A 19404-nucleotide genomic window follows, 5' to 3' on the forward strand; every position below is an offset into this window, starting at 1 on the left:
TATATCTTAATGTAAAATAATTTTGTAAAAATTACATAAATTTATGATGAACAGTAAAAGCACATTCCCGGGCAAGTTCCTGCGTGACAAAGGGACCGCATCAAAACTGCCTGTGCAATTCTAAAGGTCACAGAGGTTGGAAAATTGTCATGCAAAACTCAGTTGCATATGTTTCTGTGTAAGAAACTTTGACTGACGTTATACATGGATCTCACAGCAGGGGTTGAAGTTGCCTAATTTGCATTACCATTAATGAAACAATTTGTGGAGGTAACACACCTGAATATTAGTTTGTACCTTGAGTGTGTGATTTCTGACCCACCTAAGACACAAAACGACCATTGTTTGGTTTTAGTAATTTTTTATTAATATGTGCTGATACAGGGTCGTACTGACCTGCAATGACGCAAACGCTTACATAAAACCATCCCCTTTGGCCCGAACAGCTGTCAAAGCAATGACGGTGAGAAATAAAACACATATCATTCTTCAATAAAAACAGTAGATCACATTAACCCTCCTGTTACACGGGACTCAAGCATCATAATTTAATAAAATAAAACTGAGTTAAGCTAACAAAAAACGTACAAGATACATAACCTCAATGATACAATCATCACCCTGGCCTTTGTTGAACACTACTTGTTTCTCCCATGTTTGACTTTCATCTTATACAATGTCTAATACTGCGTGACCACACAAGGATGTACTTTTATGATAGTCCAACTCAAGAAGGCCTAATACATTCTAGGGTGATTCTGACCCTGCCTCCTTTCTCAAAACCCAATAAACCCATTTAACACAATGCTGAACTGAATCACTGGGTGTTTCTTAAAAAAACTTGCTTGTATGATAATGCGGCGATTCTTCTAGAAGCCCGGTTTACACCCACCCATCTGCTGAACGCTGGCCGACGCGGCCCCTCTGGGTCAAACATAGTTAATATGCAAACATACAGTCAAAGGCATGCCTAAAAGAAGCTATAAAGCAAGCCACAGCTTGCTTCAGATTGGTCCAACCTAAACATGTAAAAATGCCCTTCTGTACAGAGTACAAGAAACAACACAGCTCAGGCATGACTCACATGTTAGTGTTTTGTGATCAGTGTTGGAACACTGTTTTGGGAGTCTGTATTACCCAGAGCTCTGTTTTCTGGTGCAACCCTGCCATTGTTAAAGACTGACAGACAGCTGGTTAACAGTTAACAACATGAACCTCCCCCACTGGGCTCATGTCACAGTCTAACATATTCTTAGAACTACATTACATGAGCTGTTTTTAGCACAGACACATGCAGAGACCAAATAATACTACATTATTAGTGTGCAGGTATTGGTTTAACAGCTCTGTGCCAGTTCTTTCTCCATTTATGACAGTTACCCCTTTTCCACCGACACAGTGCTGGGCTGGTGGCCCAATCTGGCCCAATCCACACATCTCCTCCTGAGAAAAAAAGCTGGTTCGGGGCTCCTTAACCACTGATACTGCCATAAATACTGAAATGTCACACTTAACAGCCTATAATAATTGTAATTTTGCTGTCAAATTGAATTAAATGATTTTAATAAAACCTAAGGTTCCAAGTTTGTTGTAAAATGCTGATACTCTTGCACTCCCGATTATTGCATTGAAAATAACTATATTGTTAAGCATAAGAAATGTTTGAAATTGTCTGAACTAATTATTATACATTTTTATCTTCAATCATATTGCTGTTGCTATCATTTTTCACAATAATCACTCAACCCTGTCCTTTACATTAATTTTACCATGGTTAAAGGCGCTTTGAGTGCTTAGAAAAGCGCTACTGTATATAAATGTAAGGAATTATTATTATTATTAAGTTTTAGGCACTCTTCTTCATGCAGTACATGGTCTCTTGTGGCTTATTGCTTTAACTTACAAATGTTTTGTGTATGAAATGATTACTTTTGCTATAAATTTAATATTATGAAATAAAGACTTAATAGATTTCAAATATTTAAAATGACTTCCTTTACATCATAGCCAGCTCAGGATACAGATTTATGGATGGTAAAATACCAACGCTATCTCACGACCAATTCGTATGTATTTTATGAGGTGGCTTATTCATACGAATTTGTACAACCTCACTCGTACGATTTTATACGATTTGTCAAACCCCAGTGACGGTTAGGATTAGGGGCGGGGTTAGGTGTAGGTCATTCGAACAAATTTATAGGAATTGTGCAACTCGTAAAATACATACGATTTGGCAAAAATCATATGAATTTGTACGAGTGTGGTTGTACGAATTCGTACGCATAAGCCATCCTGTAAAAAATTTACGAATTGCCGTGACATTGGGTTGAAAATAGACTCTCAAAATGAGTAAATATTTGGTCACTTTAAAAAAACAATTTCACCAATTCCCTGCATTTCTATGATTAATCAAAATGATCCACCGTCAAAAAAGATCGATTGTCCAAAGTCAATAGGATAGTGATGCACAAAGTACCCTTCACACAGAAGTCACTTTCAAAGTATGCACTATTCTGTTGTTCAACACTGTAAATGCATGTGCAAAATTCCTATTGAAACGATTGGATTTTGTCTGTGAAATTTTGCAAAGGTATATGCATCCACACCTTAAAAGACAGAGAAGCACTCTTTGTTTCTAGACAGGTTATGTATTAACATACTCTTCATCGTTCAGCTCTCAAGTCAGTGGAAATATGGGCCAGTTGTAAAAGACATTCACACATGATTTTAACACGAGCACCATTTCGATGGAAAAGGGTGTAAGTAAGATCTGTCAGGATGGTCCCTTGTTCGGTGGCTGTGGTGGTGTTAAAATGCTTCTGTGTTACAGGAAGGTGTTGATCGCTCAGTGACTGAGGGATTCCAATAAAACATGTCATTTAACTCCAGGGGCTCTCTTTGCCTGTCAGACGTCGTGTGGCCGAGCAGGTGGGGTGCTTTGCCCAGGGCTGATAGTTCATGTTGTTTTGACAGCAGTGAATGACTTCATATCTCTCTCTCCCTTTATGTTACATCTATCCTACTATCTGGACATCAAGTCAACATGTGGCTCTAAAAGCGAAGCTCCTGTGCTACCATGGGGGATTGCTCATGATCAGAGGTCACGACTCTGGCTCTCTGGTGCCAAACCCCAGCTGAGGATTGGGTTGACAACAAGGTGACAGACTGTTGGAATCACAGGTGCAGGCCGGTGCAATGGAACCTATGTGAAGAGGGACAAGAGACAGGTGTCTGGAAAGAGGACCTTTCATAGTTCCACTCAGTCTCCTAGGCCCGTACAGAATATGCCCTTATGGAAAACTCAAGATTTCTGCAGAATTGGAACACGCGTCAATCACAAAGTTGAAGACATCTCCAGTCCCTTGAGTGCCATTATTAAAGACCCCATTACATATAAATGACAGTTTTGAGATGTTTTGTCCTCTTCAAGTGGTTTTGTACTACTAAAAATGTAACTTTTAGAAGATACACATTTAAAAGTATTGAGAAAACCAACCAAATAGGCTGATGACTCATCTTGCACCTGTGGAAATGGTGCTGTGGAAATTTTGTTCTAAAACATTTTTATCCAATCAAAGAACAGGGATACCCAAACCTGTTTCTGGAGATCTACCTTAAGTTCTAACCCTGATCCAACACACCTGAACCAGCTAATTTAGATCTTCAGGAGCACTTGATAATAACAGACAGGTGTGTTGGAGCAGGTTTGGAACTTATGCTGCCTTCGCGTGCTATCGGAAATAATGAGTTTCCTAATCGGAAATTGGACATGAGCACATCTTAAGTTGTATTTTCTACATGGAAACTTAAGAGTTTTCGAGTTGGGCAGTTCTTAAATTTTAAACATGTTGGAGGGGTCAACCATTGCTGTTGTTTATTACATTCTCAAAACTACATAATTTTGTCTAGTCGCTAAAGTAGTGTATTTATAGGCTTTATATGAAATATAATTTGAAGCAAATTGTATGTCCCTATATAAACAGTGAAATAAGCATGTATTTGAGTGAAATTCCAGAATTGTCAGCAAACTATCTAGCGTGGTGAATGTTTATATGATTGTCAACCAATGGGATTGCTACATTTTATTCTTTCTGACAACAAAGCACTTGAATGGGACAAGCTCCTAATCACAACTGTGGAAAATAGGACATTTCTGACAGCATGTGAAGGCAGCATTAACTCTGCAGTCTGATCTAGAATTTGAATGCTCTTCCCTTTAATTCTCTCTGTCATCATAGTTGACTAAAGGTTATTGGTTATATAAAAATGGGGGTTATATCCAGACAGAACTTCTTTTGTCAAAGGAAATTCAAAATAGGAAAGAAATCTGTATTCGTCAAGCGATTTCAGGGGTTCTTTTCATATTTTGGAAAATTGAATTCAGCTACCAATAAAAGTGTAGCACTCTGAGCTCAACCGAACACATTTTATCATGTTTGAACTCATTCCGCATAAAAATGGGGAAAAAAGCTGGCATATTCCGTCTGGGCCTAGTCATCCGGTGTCTACTCATGCACTCTTTGCCTCTCCATTTGAATGTGAAGACATGAAAACGAGGCCGATATGGAGAGCGGATCAGGGTGACTCTTTCATATCTAAAGCACAGTGAACACAAGTGCTCTCAAAGAGCGAGAGGGGGGGAAAGACAAAGTGAGAAACCCAGAGAGCGGAAGCATGGTGGGTTGACTCCGCTAGATTATAGCTCTTAGTATTATTATGATAATCAGGGGTTGTATGGGGATTTTGGAGGTGGTAGCAGTCCCTCGGAGCAGGCTTTAGTCTAGCAGTTTACTACGACGCATAATCACTGTCATTATCACCATATTCAACACTGTACTATATTATCCCTTCAGTCCCATGTAAACAAAGCCTTTGACTAACATAAATCTTCCCACATTAATGCTCAGCTAGGAAAGCCATGTAAAAACATTTTGGTGAGCTAAGAATGGTATAGGAGGGGGGATGTGGAAGAAGGGTAGATGGGAAATAAAAACCAGCAAGGGCATAAAAAGGAGAGATGCACAAAACATGACGCACATTGGACGTCTCCAGGGATGGAGGGAGAGAGGTAAACAGCCTCTCTGTGGGCCGGTACAGAAGGGTATAAGGGGGTAAAACAGCAGCGATGTGGTGTCAGGTGAGCAGAGGGCCATGAGTCAGTAGCAGATCTCCATAGAGGGCATCCTAAGCTCTAAGAGCAAGTTCACAAAGGTGTATGACAATACATTCAAACGGTCAAACCTGCTGACCAGTTGAAGCTGGTCCTACTCATCAACATGAAACATTTTTGCAAGAAAGCAAGTAAAAAAAAATGTTCAGGTCATTGCTTTAAAGAAAAGCTGATCATACATGCCTCGGGCTAAATATAGGACCGGGTGTACTAACCACAGCACACCGGTGAACATACTGACCCTGTGTCAATCAGTACAAGTTACCATGCAATGGATTGCACACACGTCCCCTTAGAAGACTTACAGGAGTGAGAGACAGAGAAAGAGAGAGGCCAGATGGTGCTTGGATTGAATGATAGGATGTTGATTCAGGATGCACAATGTTCTCCACATTTGACAGTGGGTGCAGCAGACCTTCTCTAAACCGACTGCAGACTTGTGTAGTTTTGACATCACCTCTTCCTCTGACATTAATCATGGATACTCACCCCTGCTCCCTTTCTCTTTCTCTATAAGGCTATGTTCGGAAAGGCATACTAGCTTATTACTTACTGCATTTTATAAAGTGTATTAAAAAAATGAAATAAAAATAGTGAACAGATGTTTCACAATAAACATTTCAAACATTTTTCACTGACCTCATCATGTTAGATCATTCAGCTAATAATATTTTACAAACACTGGAAACAAAAGCGTTTTTTTTTTTTTTTTTTTTGGTCAAATAAAGCATCTTTGCTTTTGGCAGTCCAATCCAACTAGAAAATTAAAGATAACAGACAATATTTTCGGTTCATCCATCACATTGGAAATGAAAGGTCAATTAAACCACTAGGGACAAAATAATTTATATTGGCAGAATTCTGTTTAATAGCATTCTACTCTTAATATTTCTTATTATGTCAGAGATATTAAGAGGACTTTGCCATTCCGAATTCAGCTTACTGTATGTTGTGTACCACTCATTCTGGCAAAATTTACTAGGTAATTTGGGAGGAAACGTGCATACTGTGCAAAGAATACATCATATATACTGCAGCAAGAGTAGTATGCTAGTATGCTTTTCGAAATATAGCACACTCTCGTCATCCTCACATATGCTTTGTACACAGAATGAAAACCACACTGAATAAATGAATATGTGCATAAATAATCAAAACAGAAGAATAAATATTAATAAATAAAACATCAGACATGAAAGACTTGAAGATTGAGTAGACTTCAGAGGGGCGGAGCACTCATGAATACCTCTCTTTTGTTCAATAGGCTATGCAGCTCATTTGCATATGGGGATTCTAAACCACAGAGGCCGTGTCCCATTGGTCAGATGTTCCTGTCAATGAATGCTAAACCTGTTTTATTTTGAATTTTTGTTCTAAACCTCAGTTTCCATTATACCCGACTGGCAAAAGAAAGCAACATTTAAAATACCTTTAACAAAGTCTTTTAGATGGAAGCTTATACTGAGCTCTTATATAGATATAGATTTACTCTGCTTCCTGTTCTTCTAATGCGGGTCCATCTAACCCAGTAAAAATAGCCTCTGAGATACACACTCGCACACTCACATACTCTGGTTCGCAAGCATCCAAATGTTCACGTTCAGACATACACATACAAATTGTAAATCAACTGTCACACCAGATTGAGAAACAACAGCTGATATTGGTATGTAAAAACAGTCAAATACAATCTAGGGTTTGCGTCTGAAACTTTTCCGAATGTGCCCCCCAATTTTTTTTTCTCCTAAATATCTTATATTCTATTCATCTAGTCTTCTGATATCTATTACATCTTCCAGATACAATATAACCAACACTACATTATGGCTATTGTCAATCAACACACAATGCACCAGTGTGCCCCTGAGGCACAGTGTATTCCCCTTCCATTCACGTCAAGCGATTCCTGTCTGGGAATGTTGAAGGTCAAACATTACCAACAATGTAATGGGTTATATTACATAAAAATTGTGCCAGGATTTATCTAGTTTGTATTTTCGATTTCTGTTGCAGTACAAGAACTGTTTTTCATAGTATTTGATACTTTTTTGTTGCTTTTGTTCTTCTATGTACAGGAGACGAGTAGAGTAAGACTTGCTTTTGATTTTGTGTGGTTCGTATGTACAGAGGTCGGACTAGAAGAATGGCTGGAGCGGTAGCAAAAAAATTATTCTAGCCATAATAACACAGGTGACACAACACGTCCACCTACAACATCCATCAGTGATTCGGAGAGCAGTTTCAGTCCTTAATCCACCCCCCATCTGTGGATCAGAGACGAAACCCTACAGAGTTTAAATTCATGAGAGGTCCCATGACCGAGAGGCTTCAAACGACCCAGCTGATGATGGGTTGTGTCCTAACGTTTCCCTCTCGTTTTCAGCCTCTGTGGTTGTTCTATACAGAAGAGTAATTTCAGAGAGAGAAATGAAGGCAACTCCACTGAGGCAGCTTCCCGCTACCTGTGTCTAAACAATAGTCCTTGTTTTCCTTTTTCATGAGAATATGTTCACACTCTAGATGTTCAGTAACAAGCACTTCTGTGAGTGTGCGCGTGTGTGTGTAGATTCCAGTTTGTGTCCTGGCTCAAAAACAGTTATTTTTGGCAACACTGAAGAGCTTTCAGAGAGATTTTTGTAACTTGCAATATAATGGCATAACCCCGTTTCCTCGCGTAACAGCTCTCATCAAATAATGATGGAGAAAGACAGCTAAAGGAAAGCGAAGGTAAGGAGTTATGCAAAAGTAACATTTTAAAGATAGGACTTGAAATGAAACACAGAAATAGAAGCCCGGTGTGAAGTTTGATGATATTTTTGGAGCAGAGTGAGCTGAAGGCAAAGACGTCCATTGAGAGAAGGCAGACAGTTGGATAGCTGCTCTTTCTCTGTGTGTGTGCGCGAGGAGGGAGGAGAAAATGATGCTGATGAGAGAGCAGAGTGGTTACACAGCACTTCAGAGAGCCTGCTGCCATGGAGACAAACCTCTCTGTCGCTCTCACTGTTTAGGCTTTCCTTACCTCTTACTTCAAAACAAATGAAAGAGCAAAAAGGCAACCAGACATAAGGAGGGCGTCAGAGACAGGAGTGGAGTCCATCATTGCCATCGGCACATTGTATCAGATCCTGTGACGCTCTTCCTCCTCCACCTCTTTCTCGTGGTCACAGGCTTGTAACCAGCTGCATCTGTCCATCTCCCTCGCTGTGAGGGGGCTCAGGGGCGGGGTGGGCTTCAGTGCTCGGTCTCCTAGGTGGAGCCTGGTAGAAGGTCTGCATGGGGGCTCCGCGGGAGCCTATGGCTGGCCGACCCGAGCTGTAGTACAGCTCCTCTGGAGGCTGAGCCGAGCGTGGAACTACTTCTAGTGGCTCTGGGCTGCTGTCGGGGTAAGGTGAATCTCGCAGGTTAGTGATGCTGGTGTAGAGTGAGTCCCGTGCAGGCGAATCTGGGGCTCCATTGTGACCCTGGCCCGGTGCGCTTTGGCCGCTGTGACCGCTGTGGCCCAAACTCTCGGTCAGGTCGGCAGTGTAGCTTTCAGACTCATCGGGGTCACTCTGGTAGAGCACAGACTGGGCACGCTGCAGGAGCAGGGGCTCCTCCAGAGCCTTGTACAGCAGTTCCACGTCTTGCGGCGTGCGCTGACGTGATTCTCTAGAATGAAAGTCTTCGTTGTCCTCAATGCCTATTGCTGGCTCTGCCCCGCCTCCGCCCCGCCCCATTCCCATGTGCCCATGTCCTCTGACCAGGCTGCCACATGTTCTGTCAGTGCCCCCCGCCCCTCCACCGCCTCGTAGATTATTGTGCACAAGTTCTGATATGATCATCTTTTCGAACGCTGCTGCGTCCGAGAGGTTTCTTCGAATGCCGCCGAGAGTTTCTGAACCACGGGGGTTGAGCAGGGGAGGGGGGCTATCTCCACCTCCGCCTCCCAGGAAATCACAGCTGCCCCCGGGAGCTCCCGAACCCCCGACACTACGCAGAGAATAGCTGTTGTTGAAGTTCCCATTCAGAGGTAGTGTCTCCATGCCTCCGTGATCTCGGTTCTTAGACAGTGTGCTCTCTGTTGAGAGAGCAAATGAGAGGTGGTAAGCAAATTAAAAAGGAGGAGGGAAAAGTGAGCACTTCATTACCTATTTTAATCAAGACGGGGATTCACAGCAACAGAATCCGGGATTAAATCAATAATGGGGAACGCAACTTCCATCAAAAGATTAATAGGCTTACGGACAGAGGCAAGTTATTACCAGGGAAGTAAATTGTGTACATAGAAGCACAGGCTTCACTGCATGCATGAAGAGGTTATCATTCTGCAAAATTAGCCTATAAAACACTGAAAATAGCCATAAGCCTGAAAGTGGAAAGAGTCTTACTTGGGTCACGGAAAGTTCCTGTGCATCCATGGTGAGGCCATGTGAGGGCAAAGTGAGACAAGATAAAGACAACAACAGTGATCAATGATATGTTTCTATCTTGGGCTTTACTTGAAACCACTTTTTTCTTTTTTTTTTCTTGAACCGGCATAAACAAATGTCACATTTAGGAACTCTATTGTTTGAAAAAATGTAATAGCCATAAAAAGACAACACTGGATATCAATGGAGAGAGAGAGAGAAAAAAATTCCACATAGCTGTGCCTCACTTAAGCCCCTTTCACACTGCACGTCGGACCCGCAATATTTCCGGAACATTGCCGGTTCGCCTTCTATGTGAAAGCAACCACATCCCGGGATTGATTACCAAATTGAACCCGGGTCGGGAACCTAGTGACATTGCGGGGTTCGACCCGGGACGAGCGCTGTGTGAACATAAGCCAGATCTAATTCCGTGTCGAAGTGATGACGCGTGTTATCGCGCGACTCTTTTACTGGCTGTTTTGAAGGAAGATCAACGTTCGCGACGAAAACATATGTGCAAACTGTAATGAAGCAGAGATCAGATAGTTCCTCACTTTCCGCGCTGACGCAGAGATCGTTTGTTTGTGAAAGTATAACGTGTCTAGCGTTTTCGACTCGTACATTACACGTCACGCGCTGATGTCACGTGTCATTACGGGATCTTCAAGGGTTGTGTGTGAAAGCACGCACATATACCGGGTCATCACTCGCAGTGTGAAAGTGCAAAATCTAGCGACCCGGGAACAATTGCAGGAACACTTTACCTGTGTATTTGCCGGAATGGCAGTGTGAAAGGGGCTTTAGTAGTTTAGGGGGACAACCTCCTCTACAATAACACACTGATTTCAAAATATTATTAGCTATTCTATAAGCTATAATCAAATAGTTAGTACATTTGATTAGTAATAGTAGTTAACTACAATGAATTACTTAAAGCGACAGTTCACCCAAAATTGACTATTCTATTATGATTTACTCTCACTCTTGTTGTTCCAAACCTGTCTGCCATTTAAAACAAAAAGTGACTTTAAATAGTCATAAAGGTTTGGAATAACATGAGAGTTTAATTTGATATTGAGCGGATATTTCTATAATATTTCTGTAAACAAAATATAACTATCAAATTAAATTATTTATAATTTAATCAGTATTATTTTGTGGCGGAATTGAATGAATATCTCAGTTTGGGTAAATTTATACTAAATACAACTTTTTTTATTGTAATATATTTTCTTAGAATGTACTGTTTTAGACTTCACTAGAATACATGCGAAAGCAACGTGATCTCATGAGAATACGTGTGTATTTTTACGTTAAATGTGGTTCTACCAGACGTACATTTACTTAAGTTTTCATGCACATAGATACACAAAAGCACAGCATACAATTACAAATCACATCCATTTTATTTGTTTGCTGTACTGCATATCTTTAGAATCCAGATGTTTGCAAGGAACATATGCAAATTCAGCCATTTATCAATCGATCTTCATCTTCATTCTCAGCAACAGCGTCCGTCACAGTCAAAACTCGCGCTCGTTATGATTCGAATTTGAAAATAGCGCCAGTGCGCCACGTTACGACATACTTTACGGCACTGATATCGAACGCTCATTGGTCCTCATCCAATTCGTCACAGATTGCGACATGTCATGTTTCAGTTTATGACATCTGAGTACTGCGACAGTGCGCCTCCACGGAGAGAAGACAGATACATAATTTCATGGATTAATAAATTAAATTCTGCTCTGTACCCTATAAAAACTATTACCTCCATAGAGGACTGCGACTGGAACTCTTTATAATTTGAACTACTTTTGGTACCAATTTTTGATATTTTCGCAAAAAAATAAATGATTAACGTTACGTTTGTTTGTCTGTTATTTGTTTGTTTATAACAGTAACGTTATGTTAAGAAATGGTTATGGGTAGGTTTAGGGGTAGGTGTAGGATTAACATTAGTGGCTCAAAATATCGTTTTAATGTTATATTTTTACTAAAATTGTGTTTAATTATGTTTTATTCTTTTAACATTCTGTATAAAATGGGTAGGTTTAGGTTTGGGTCGGGTATAGGGATCTTACATTTATCAAAAAAATATATAAAAAGGGAAAATATACATAAATATTAAACAAATTAATCAGATACGCATTGAAAAGCAGCTTCATGAGCAAATTTCTATGGATAACTGACTGGTCAGAAAACACGTTCTATCTGTACGTATTTGAGGTCGTTTTTACGTACATTTCGATACGTATCGAACCTGTAATTACGTCCAGATAATACGTAAATGACACTGTAAATACGTAAGGTCACATACGTATTGGACAGTTTTAATTTACGTCGAAATATGTACGTTTTGACTGTGAGATCAGGCTGGCGAAAGAGACTGAGAGAGAGAGGACGATTTATGCGAGGATTTTACTATTTCCTCAGCTCTCCCCCTGAGGTTTAAAGTTTGAAAATAGCGGAACTACTATCATATAGTTTTGAGTCAGTGTCTGATTCTTTGAACTGAGGAGAATTTAGATCAGTATCTCACTCTTTTAGTCTTGGGAGTTGGGATCTTCATTCTTTGGTTTGGGAAGTTTAGAAACAGAGCTTTATTGTTTTGCTTTGGCACGATCATTATTCGGCGAGACGTTATTCACACTTCAGTCTCATAAAGTCAAGACGATGTTTATTTCACGCGCCCCTTCACACGCCAGATGTTGTGATATTCTTTTAACTCGTCGGCGTGTATTGAACACAGGAGATGCATGTGGCGGTGCAGACCAAGGCGTGCGGGGGTTTAAATATTAATGCCCGGTATGATTTTAATCAACGCTCCTCTGTGCAAAGAGAGAGTAATTAGACATTCTAATGAGGCCCTCCTCCTACTTCCTCTCCATAAGCATTCTAAAAATGTCCTCTCAGCCAAGCAGAGCCGAGCGGCACACCATCAGCCTGACACATTACACAGAGAGGGAACGTTTAAAATATTCAACAGAGACGCTGTCTTAAATTTCACCCCACTGACATGGGAACCGCAGCTATATCTCTCTCTCGCTGCCTCTCAATAGGGACACGAAGGCGAACGGTAAGGCAAGAGAGCGAAGCCTGGGCTTTATGTGTGTGCGGCACAGACACAGCCATGCCGATACTCTGTGTCGAATCTTTAGGGAACGCTCCGCTGTCAGTCGCTCAACTTCAGCCCTAGCTTTAATCGATGCTCTGTTCTGTCTTTCGAGCGGGAGGGATTGAAAGGCTGGCCAGATGGTCAGCCCCTGTCCACCCCTCTGAATCACACTGTCAGACCGACAGGGTGTAAACTCACACGCATAGACCTACACACACATAGCATATACACTAGAGTGCACAGATCATAGCATAGTGATAATAATAATAAAAAAAGAAGAAGAAAAACATTCCAGAGGAATCTTTTATCACTCCGAGGATGCTCATTCATAGCTAAGAAGTTAAGAAAAAAGTTTATTTTGCATGTCAACTTTGTCTCAGGCTCATTGCATTTTGGCAAGTTTGAGCACAGTTTGATATTCAAACCGTTCTGACACTCTACGTGGTAAACAAATGAGATAATAAAGCAATCTCATTTGTGATTTTGCTTTCCAATACAAAATAACTTACCAGTAGAGTTGAAGACCCCAGGCGAGGGAGGGGTAAACGTCTCAGCCAGCAGTGTGTTGTAGGGTGAACTTCCTGTACGGGTTTGCAGCACGGGGTTGGTCAGAAGATGGTTCCCCATTGTACCTAAAAAGGAAAAAGAAAATTCTTCACATAAACGTCATATCATTTTGTATCTCTGACTTTCAAAATCCTAGACTATAAATTTTATTTAAACAGCAAGGAACTAAAGGCCATGTTACAGGTATGTTGTGAATATACATACAGCTATAACGTGTTTTTAGACCAACACTATCTCATGGACATTTTTTTCTGTTTTACATTTTTGCAAATTATTACCTTTGTCGCTAATTCGTATTAATTGTAATGTATTCTTGGTCAAACTAATTTGGGGACAAATTCACACTATTAAAAAACTATTAACTAGGAGTGTTACCTCAATAAGCTCCTATTTTGCTGCTTATTAATAGTTAGGTTGTTGTTCAGTTTAGGTATGGAATAGAATTAAGGGATATAAAATATGGTAATGCAGAATCAGGCATTAATAAGCTCCACTTAACAGCCAGTATGCCAGTAATATACATGCTAATAAGCATTTAGTTAATAGTAAGAATAAGTCTTTAAAATAAATCATTACCATATTATTACAATCTAAATCATACAGTTTTATATGATCTGCCAATGCCCCAGTGAACCCATGCCCACTTGTTTTCTAAAAATTGGAATGTTAGTTAAAAAAAAAAAAAAAGTTCAGAAAAGTGGCATACATCTGCTAGTAACTTGTAAAGTAAGATTAATTGTCGGGTTTACAGTGATTCACATCAAGCCTGTAACTATATGGTGTATTTAGTAACACTTTAATAAAGGGACCAATTCTCTCTATTAATTAATCTATTAATAACATATTGGCTGTTTATTAGTAGTTTATAAAGCATTCAGCATGAGCATATTCTACATCCCTAATCCTACCCAATACTTAACAACTGCCTTACTAACTATTAATAAGCAGCAAATTAGGAGTTTATTGATGTAAAAGTCAAAATTTTGTTAGTAGTGAGAATTGGACCTTAAAATAAAGTGTGACTGTGCATTTTACCGTGGTTGAAACGTTATTGACCAAAAGCATCGAGGAACTATCAGTTTTAAGAGGAATTATACATCATATGAACATGGACTGGCTATTTGCACTTCACAATAAGGTTAAACAGAATCTACTCTACAGTGTGTTTATTGTGTTTGACATTTCACAGGAAAAAAAATACAAATAAAAAATCCATAATGTCGTTGTGTGATATCGTAATGGCTGATTTGATGAAGTGTTTATTTGCAGCAAAGCCAAAATGTATTTGAAGAGTAGTCGTGGAGCGTAATTCCATGCCTCACTGTCAGATGGAGTCATTGGGAGGGAAATGGTAATATTTGCTATTATGTAGTTCCACAGAGCAGCCACTGAAATGTGGGTTCATTTCCCAGTGAAATGTGAACGCTTGCAGTAGACAAATGTGACTCAGAGAAATGGAACATTCAGTATGGCCCATAATGCAGGCGCAGAGCTGCAGCCCGGGGCTTTCAGACAGAAATGCCATGAAATTAAAAAGAGGCCAGTATGACATCGAGTGGACTGAGGCAAAGTGCAACCTTGCGCTCTCGTGCTATCATCTATCAAAGAGGACCGCCTCAAGAATTAATTTAAGACGTGCGCTTGCTCACGCTCGCCACACATACTACACACATTTCTTACCTCTTGCAGGAATGTTCCAAGTTTAATAAAAGTAAAGCTGTGCCAGCAGCATTTGTGGCATAACATTGATTATCACAGAAAATAATTCCAGCTTATTCCTCATTACAGTCAGACACTATGTAGTAAACACACTGTTAAGCGAACCAACAAGAATTAAACATGAGACTGGTGTGACCTATTCAATCTGTCAACATTGTTGTCATGACCATGTAAAGACGCTAAAGCCCCACAGTGCCGTTTAAGCTAAATAAAAGATGAACAAAACATCATTTGACACAAGTAAACCTGTTGAGTTTGTGTAATATGGAATAGGAATACCAGATCTGTCGAGAACTGTTTTACATGGCGCAAACCTGCCCACAGAAATTATGTCAGTAGCGCATACAAAATGTTAATCCGCCTAGAAAAGTAGTCCCTCCTAAATAAGAAAGTTTTCAATGAACGAATAATGCAAGTGTCTTGAATGATTCACACAAAAACGAAAACCTGCTGACAATACACCCAAGATGTAAATTGGTTTGGAGAGAGATATGGAAAAATGTAACATTATATCACTTGCTCACGAATTAATCATTTGCAGTAAATAGGTGCCGTCAAAATGAGAGATCAAACAGCTGATAAAAGCATTCCAGTAATCTTGAAGCAATCCACTCATCTCCAGTCCATATATTATTGTCATGTTAAGTGAAAAGCTGCGTGTTTTTATACACTGTATAAATTATTTTCCAAAGTTGTAAATACAACTAAGAAAATTATCAGAGTACAATTTCAGTCGTTCTACTTCAAAATTTTACTTTGAATTAATTGTTTTACCTGACATTTCTTGGTAATTAATTGTGAAAATTACAAGCAATTTCAGAGCATAAATGTATTTATTTATTTATTTTTACAGTTAAAGAAACAAATCTTTAAAGGGTCACTTCTAGCCAAATTACTATTCCACAATTCATAAAAAATATTCTTCCACTAAAAAAGTTACAAAAAAAAAAAAAAGTGAATCTCCTGTTGTCCTCTCACATCAAAATCTACCAACATATTTGTTCTGAATTGTTTTGGCTTGTAAATGGCACTTGATCTGTGCATATTTCTCTCCTGATTCAGATGACAACATTTTCACTGGAGAAAGCAATATTTTGGATAGAGTACTTGTATTCTTAGCCAGAAGCAATAGTTTGAAGTCAAAAATGTTTTAATGGGGAATTCATTTATTACAAACATGCAATTGATGGACTGGAGTCATGAGGATTACTTGTGGATTATTGCGATTACTTCAGTTTTGGACTCTGACGGCACCCATTCACTGCAGAGGATCCACTGGTAAATTTCTCCAAATCTGTTATGATGAGGAAAAACAACAACAACAAACATATCTACATCTCGGATTGCCTAACGTTGAGAAATTGGAGAACATTTCGATTGTCTTCAGATTTATTCTGCTAAACGCTTCAGGACAAAGTCAAAACTATGTTCTGTTTTAATAAACATTAAACTACAAATACTATCAATAGAGCTTCACTTGTATTGAACCTTTGAATATTCCTTTAATTCCTGTAAATATCTCACTGGAATGTCATGTGTAAAATGTGAGGGGAATCTAGGCCAGCGGGAGGGAGGTGGAGGTACGACAGCGGCTCTTGGAAGCACAGAAAAGACTTCAAACGGCGGTGAAGTGGGAAATGAGAGCGATAGGAGATGAATCTGATAAAAACAGCGGTGTGCACATACACGCGCCCTTTCATTACCCTCCATCTCTACTTCTGACTGCCATTCACTCTTGTAACATCCAAAAACTTTCCTCCCGCGGCAAAAAACCCTGCCGTTTCCCCTCTCCGGAATCTATTCTTCTCTTTTTTTTTTTTTGCCGCTATATGGTTTAGATCTGCCTTTCTGTCTCGTACTTTCGTTCTCTTGCCTTGATTAAAGTCCCCGGAAAGCAACAATCGGCACACTGCAGTGAGGACGCTACTGTCATTCTCCTCAATTAGAGTAATTACCCCCCGTTCATTCGGTGGCTAATCACTTCATTAAAAACAAAATGGATAGAATTAGCATAAAGAGTGGCGGTTGATTTAGCTGTAGCTTCTCTGTCGTCGCCCCCCTCTCCTCCCACAAACATTGATCCCAGGGATGATCAGAACGGTGGTGACGCCACACTTCAGATCCGCTGATGGAAACAGCCTGCCTCTCTATTAACTATCACTTAGTGTCCCCTTACAGTCCATGTGCTGGACATTTAAAAAAAGGTCAGATCATGAAGAACCAAATATCTGTTCGAAAGTTCAGTGTACTATGAACACATGCCTTTTTCTGAAGTAAAAATGCATTTAAAAAAATGAAATCTGCAAAAACCAAGTTGTTTTTAGTGACAAACTAAAACAACAATTATTTTGTGTAACTGAAATGAACAAAACTCAAAAAAAGGTTGCCTTGGCACTTAACTGAAATATAATAAGTATAAGTTTAAGTAATTAAGTGACCATAACTTAAACTGAAAAAAAAAAAAAAAATATATATATATATATATATATATATATATATATATATATATATATATATATATATATATATATATATCAACTAATTTAGAACATTTTTTAAATATTAATTTATGTTATAATAGTACATGCAATACTACTGCACTGGTCTAAACAAACATTTTCATGTAATGAGGAAGTAAAGATTTTAATTAAACTAATTTAAACATGGGAAAATCAGTGAAAAAAATAAAATAAGGAAGAGCAGTAACTAAACACTTAAGAAGTCTGGGTGATGCATTTCAGCATTGATTATTAGTGAATATGTCTTAATGTAATGTAGGCTTTGAAAAGAAGCTGTTAATGAAAAAATATAGGCAGAAAAATATAAAATTGATCACAACATCAAAACCTGCAGTCTGTTTTGAGCACTGTTTCTCATTTCACATGTGAAAAGAATAACATATAGCCCATTTAATTCTGAGAGAAGTAATAAAAAACTACATCTGCTGCACAGAAAAACATTACTAATACTATAAGAGAACCCAAAGACTGTATACATAACAAGATGGTTCACACATATTAATATGAATGGGAGAAAGTGCAACAAGCAATATGGTGAAATTAGTTGTGCCTTATAAATATAAGCGCCATTCGCCGATCGGTAAAGTCACAGAAGCTTTGTTTCCCAAAGAGACAGTCATTGTCCTTGACATTTCACATGTGAATTGGCTGGACCGAACTGTGCTTTTTAAAGCTATTTGAATGCAAGAAACGACATTGATGAGACAGTTCATATTTTCAGCTTTTACTGCTAATGCTAAAATGTTTAAATGTGAATTGAACCAGCAGTTTTTGAGAATTCAGCATTTCAAGTAGATAGGACTTGATAGTATTGCAGCCTGAAATAGCTGAAAATATGGCCACTGAGTGGACTTGATTTCTGAAACGGGACTTCAGTTGAAAAAAAAATGCCATTTTATACACATACTGTACACATAGGTGAAAATGGACTCTGGTGCATGTTGGGATATTTTAAGGCAGAAGGAGGGTCTCACCACGGTTGAGAGTGGGAGTGCTGTTGATGTCCCCAGCCATGAAGGACGACTCTGTCTGCTTTCGCACCGTGTCGTTCCACATACGACGAATTCGACTCTGAAACAGGTGAGTGGGGTGAATTGGTATATGGAATACAACAGCAGTCTATAAATAGCGATGCTGTCAGTGTGCATGAGTGTCACCTGTCTGTGTACCGCTGCATGACGTGCCTGGCTGCCAGTGTAGTAGCGATTGTTGGTACGAAGGGCAGAATTCTTCAGCGATCCATGAGAGCTTGTAGTGGAGGTGCGACTGCAGCAGTACGAATGACGCAGGCACTTGCTGTACTCCTTATGCACCTTAAACACATAGCATTTACACTTAAGCACACTACACATGTTCAGTTAATGTAGGTAATAAGGCTAATCAAACTATAAATTAAATCATCTAAATGAAACAATAATAAAAAACAAAAAAACACTTAACTGCATTCTAACGGCAATACAATATAAATGTATTACAGTTTAAATTAATATTAAACACAATTAGCTGAACTTTAAAGTACTTTTTGACCCTTTTAACAATGTCTTAAATACACTATGCAACTTCAAAATTACTATTATTGTCTTTGAAACATGGTTAAAATGTACTGCTGTACAGTATCAGTACTGACAAGCATTTATAATTTAAAATATGCTTTAATGTAATTTCTGTTGTAACTCATATGTCATGCATTTTTAATTACACATTTATAATGATAAAGTTGCAATTTTAAATATTTAATGCAATTTTAAGTACATTTAAAACATAAATATTCAAGTACTTTATACATGCTTTAGTATGTTAGTCAACACATCAAAATAAGTGTACATGCAAAACATTTCAATTGAAATTATTAGAAATGTGGCATTTTTAAAAGTATTCTAGTCATGAAAGTGTCTTTCTTAAAGTAAACTTAAGTGG

At 38.9% G+C, this 19404-nt stretch overlaps 1 protein-coding gene across 1 annotated transcript in view; it reads right to left on the reverse strand.

Moving 5' to 3' along the window:
• Positions 1-341: 341 nt before the first annotated feature.
• LOC127953714 (adhesion G protein-coupled receptor L1-like) overlaps positions 342-19404 on the reverse strand; it is a 161644-nt gene continuing 142581 nt past the window's right edge. The window contains exons 21-25 of the mRNA XM_052552986.1: positions 18645-18800; positions 18462-18558; positions 13192-13314; positions 9541-9558; positions 342-9230 (exon numbers count right to left, since the gene is read on the reverse strand). Coding sequence (XP_052408946.1) covers positions 8335-9230; positions 9541-9558; positions 13192-13314; positions 18462-18558; positions 18645-18800 — 1290 coding nt within the window. The 3' untranslated portion in view covers positions 342-8334. The remainder of the gene's footprint in view (positions 9231-9540; positions 9559-13191; positions 13315-18461; positions 18559-18644; positions 18801-19404) is intronic.

The sequence above is a fragment of the Carassius gibelio genome, chromosome B3 (assembly GCF_023724105.1).
Source record: "Carassius gibelio isolate Cgi1373 ecotype wild population from Czech Republic chromosome B3, carGib1.2-hapl.c, whole genome shotgun sequence".
NCBI lineage: Eukaryota > Metazoa > Chordata > Actinopteri > Cypriniformes > Cyprinidae > Carassius > Carassius gibelio.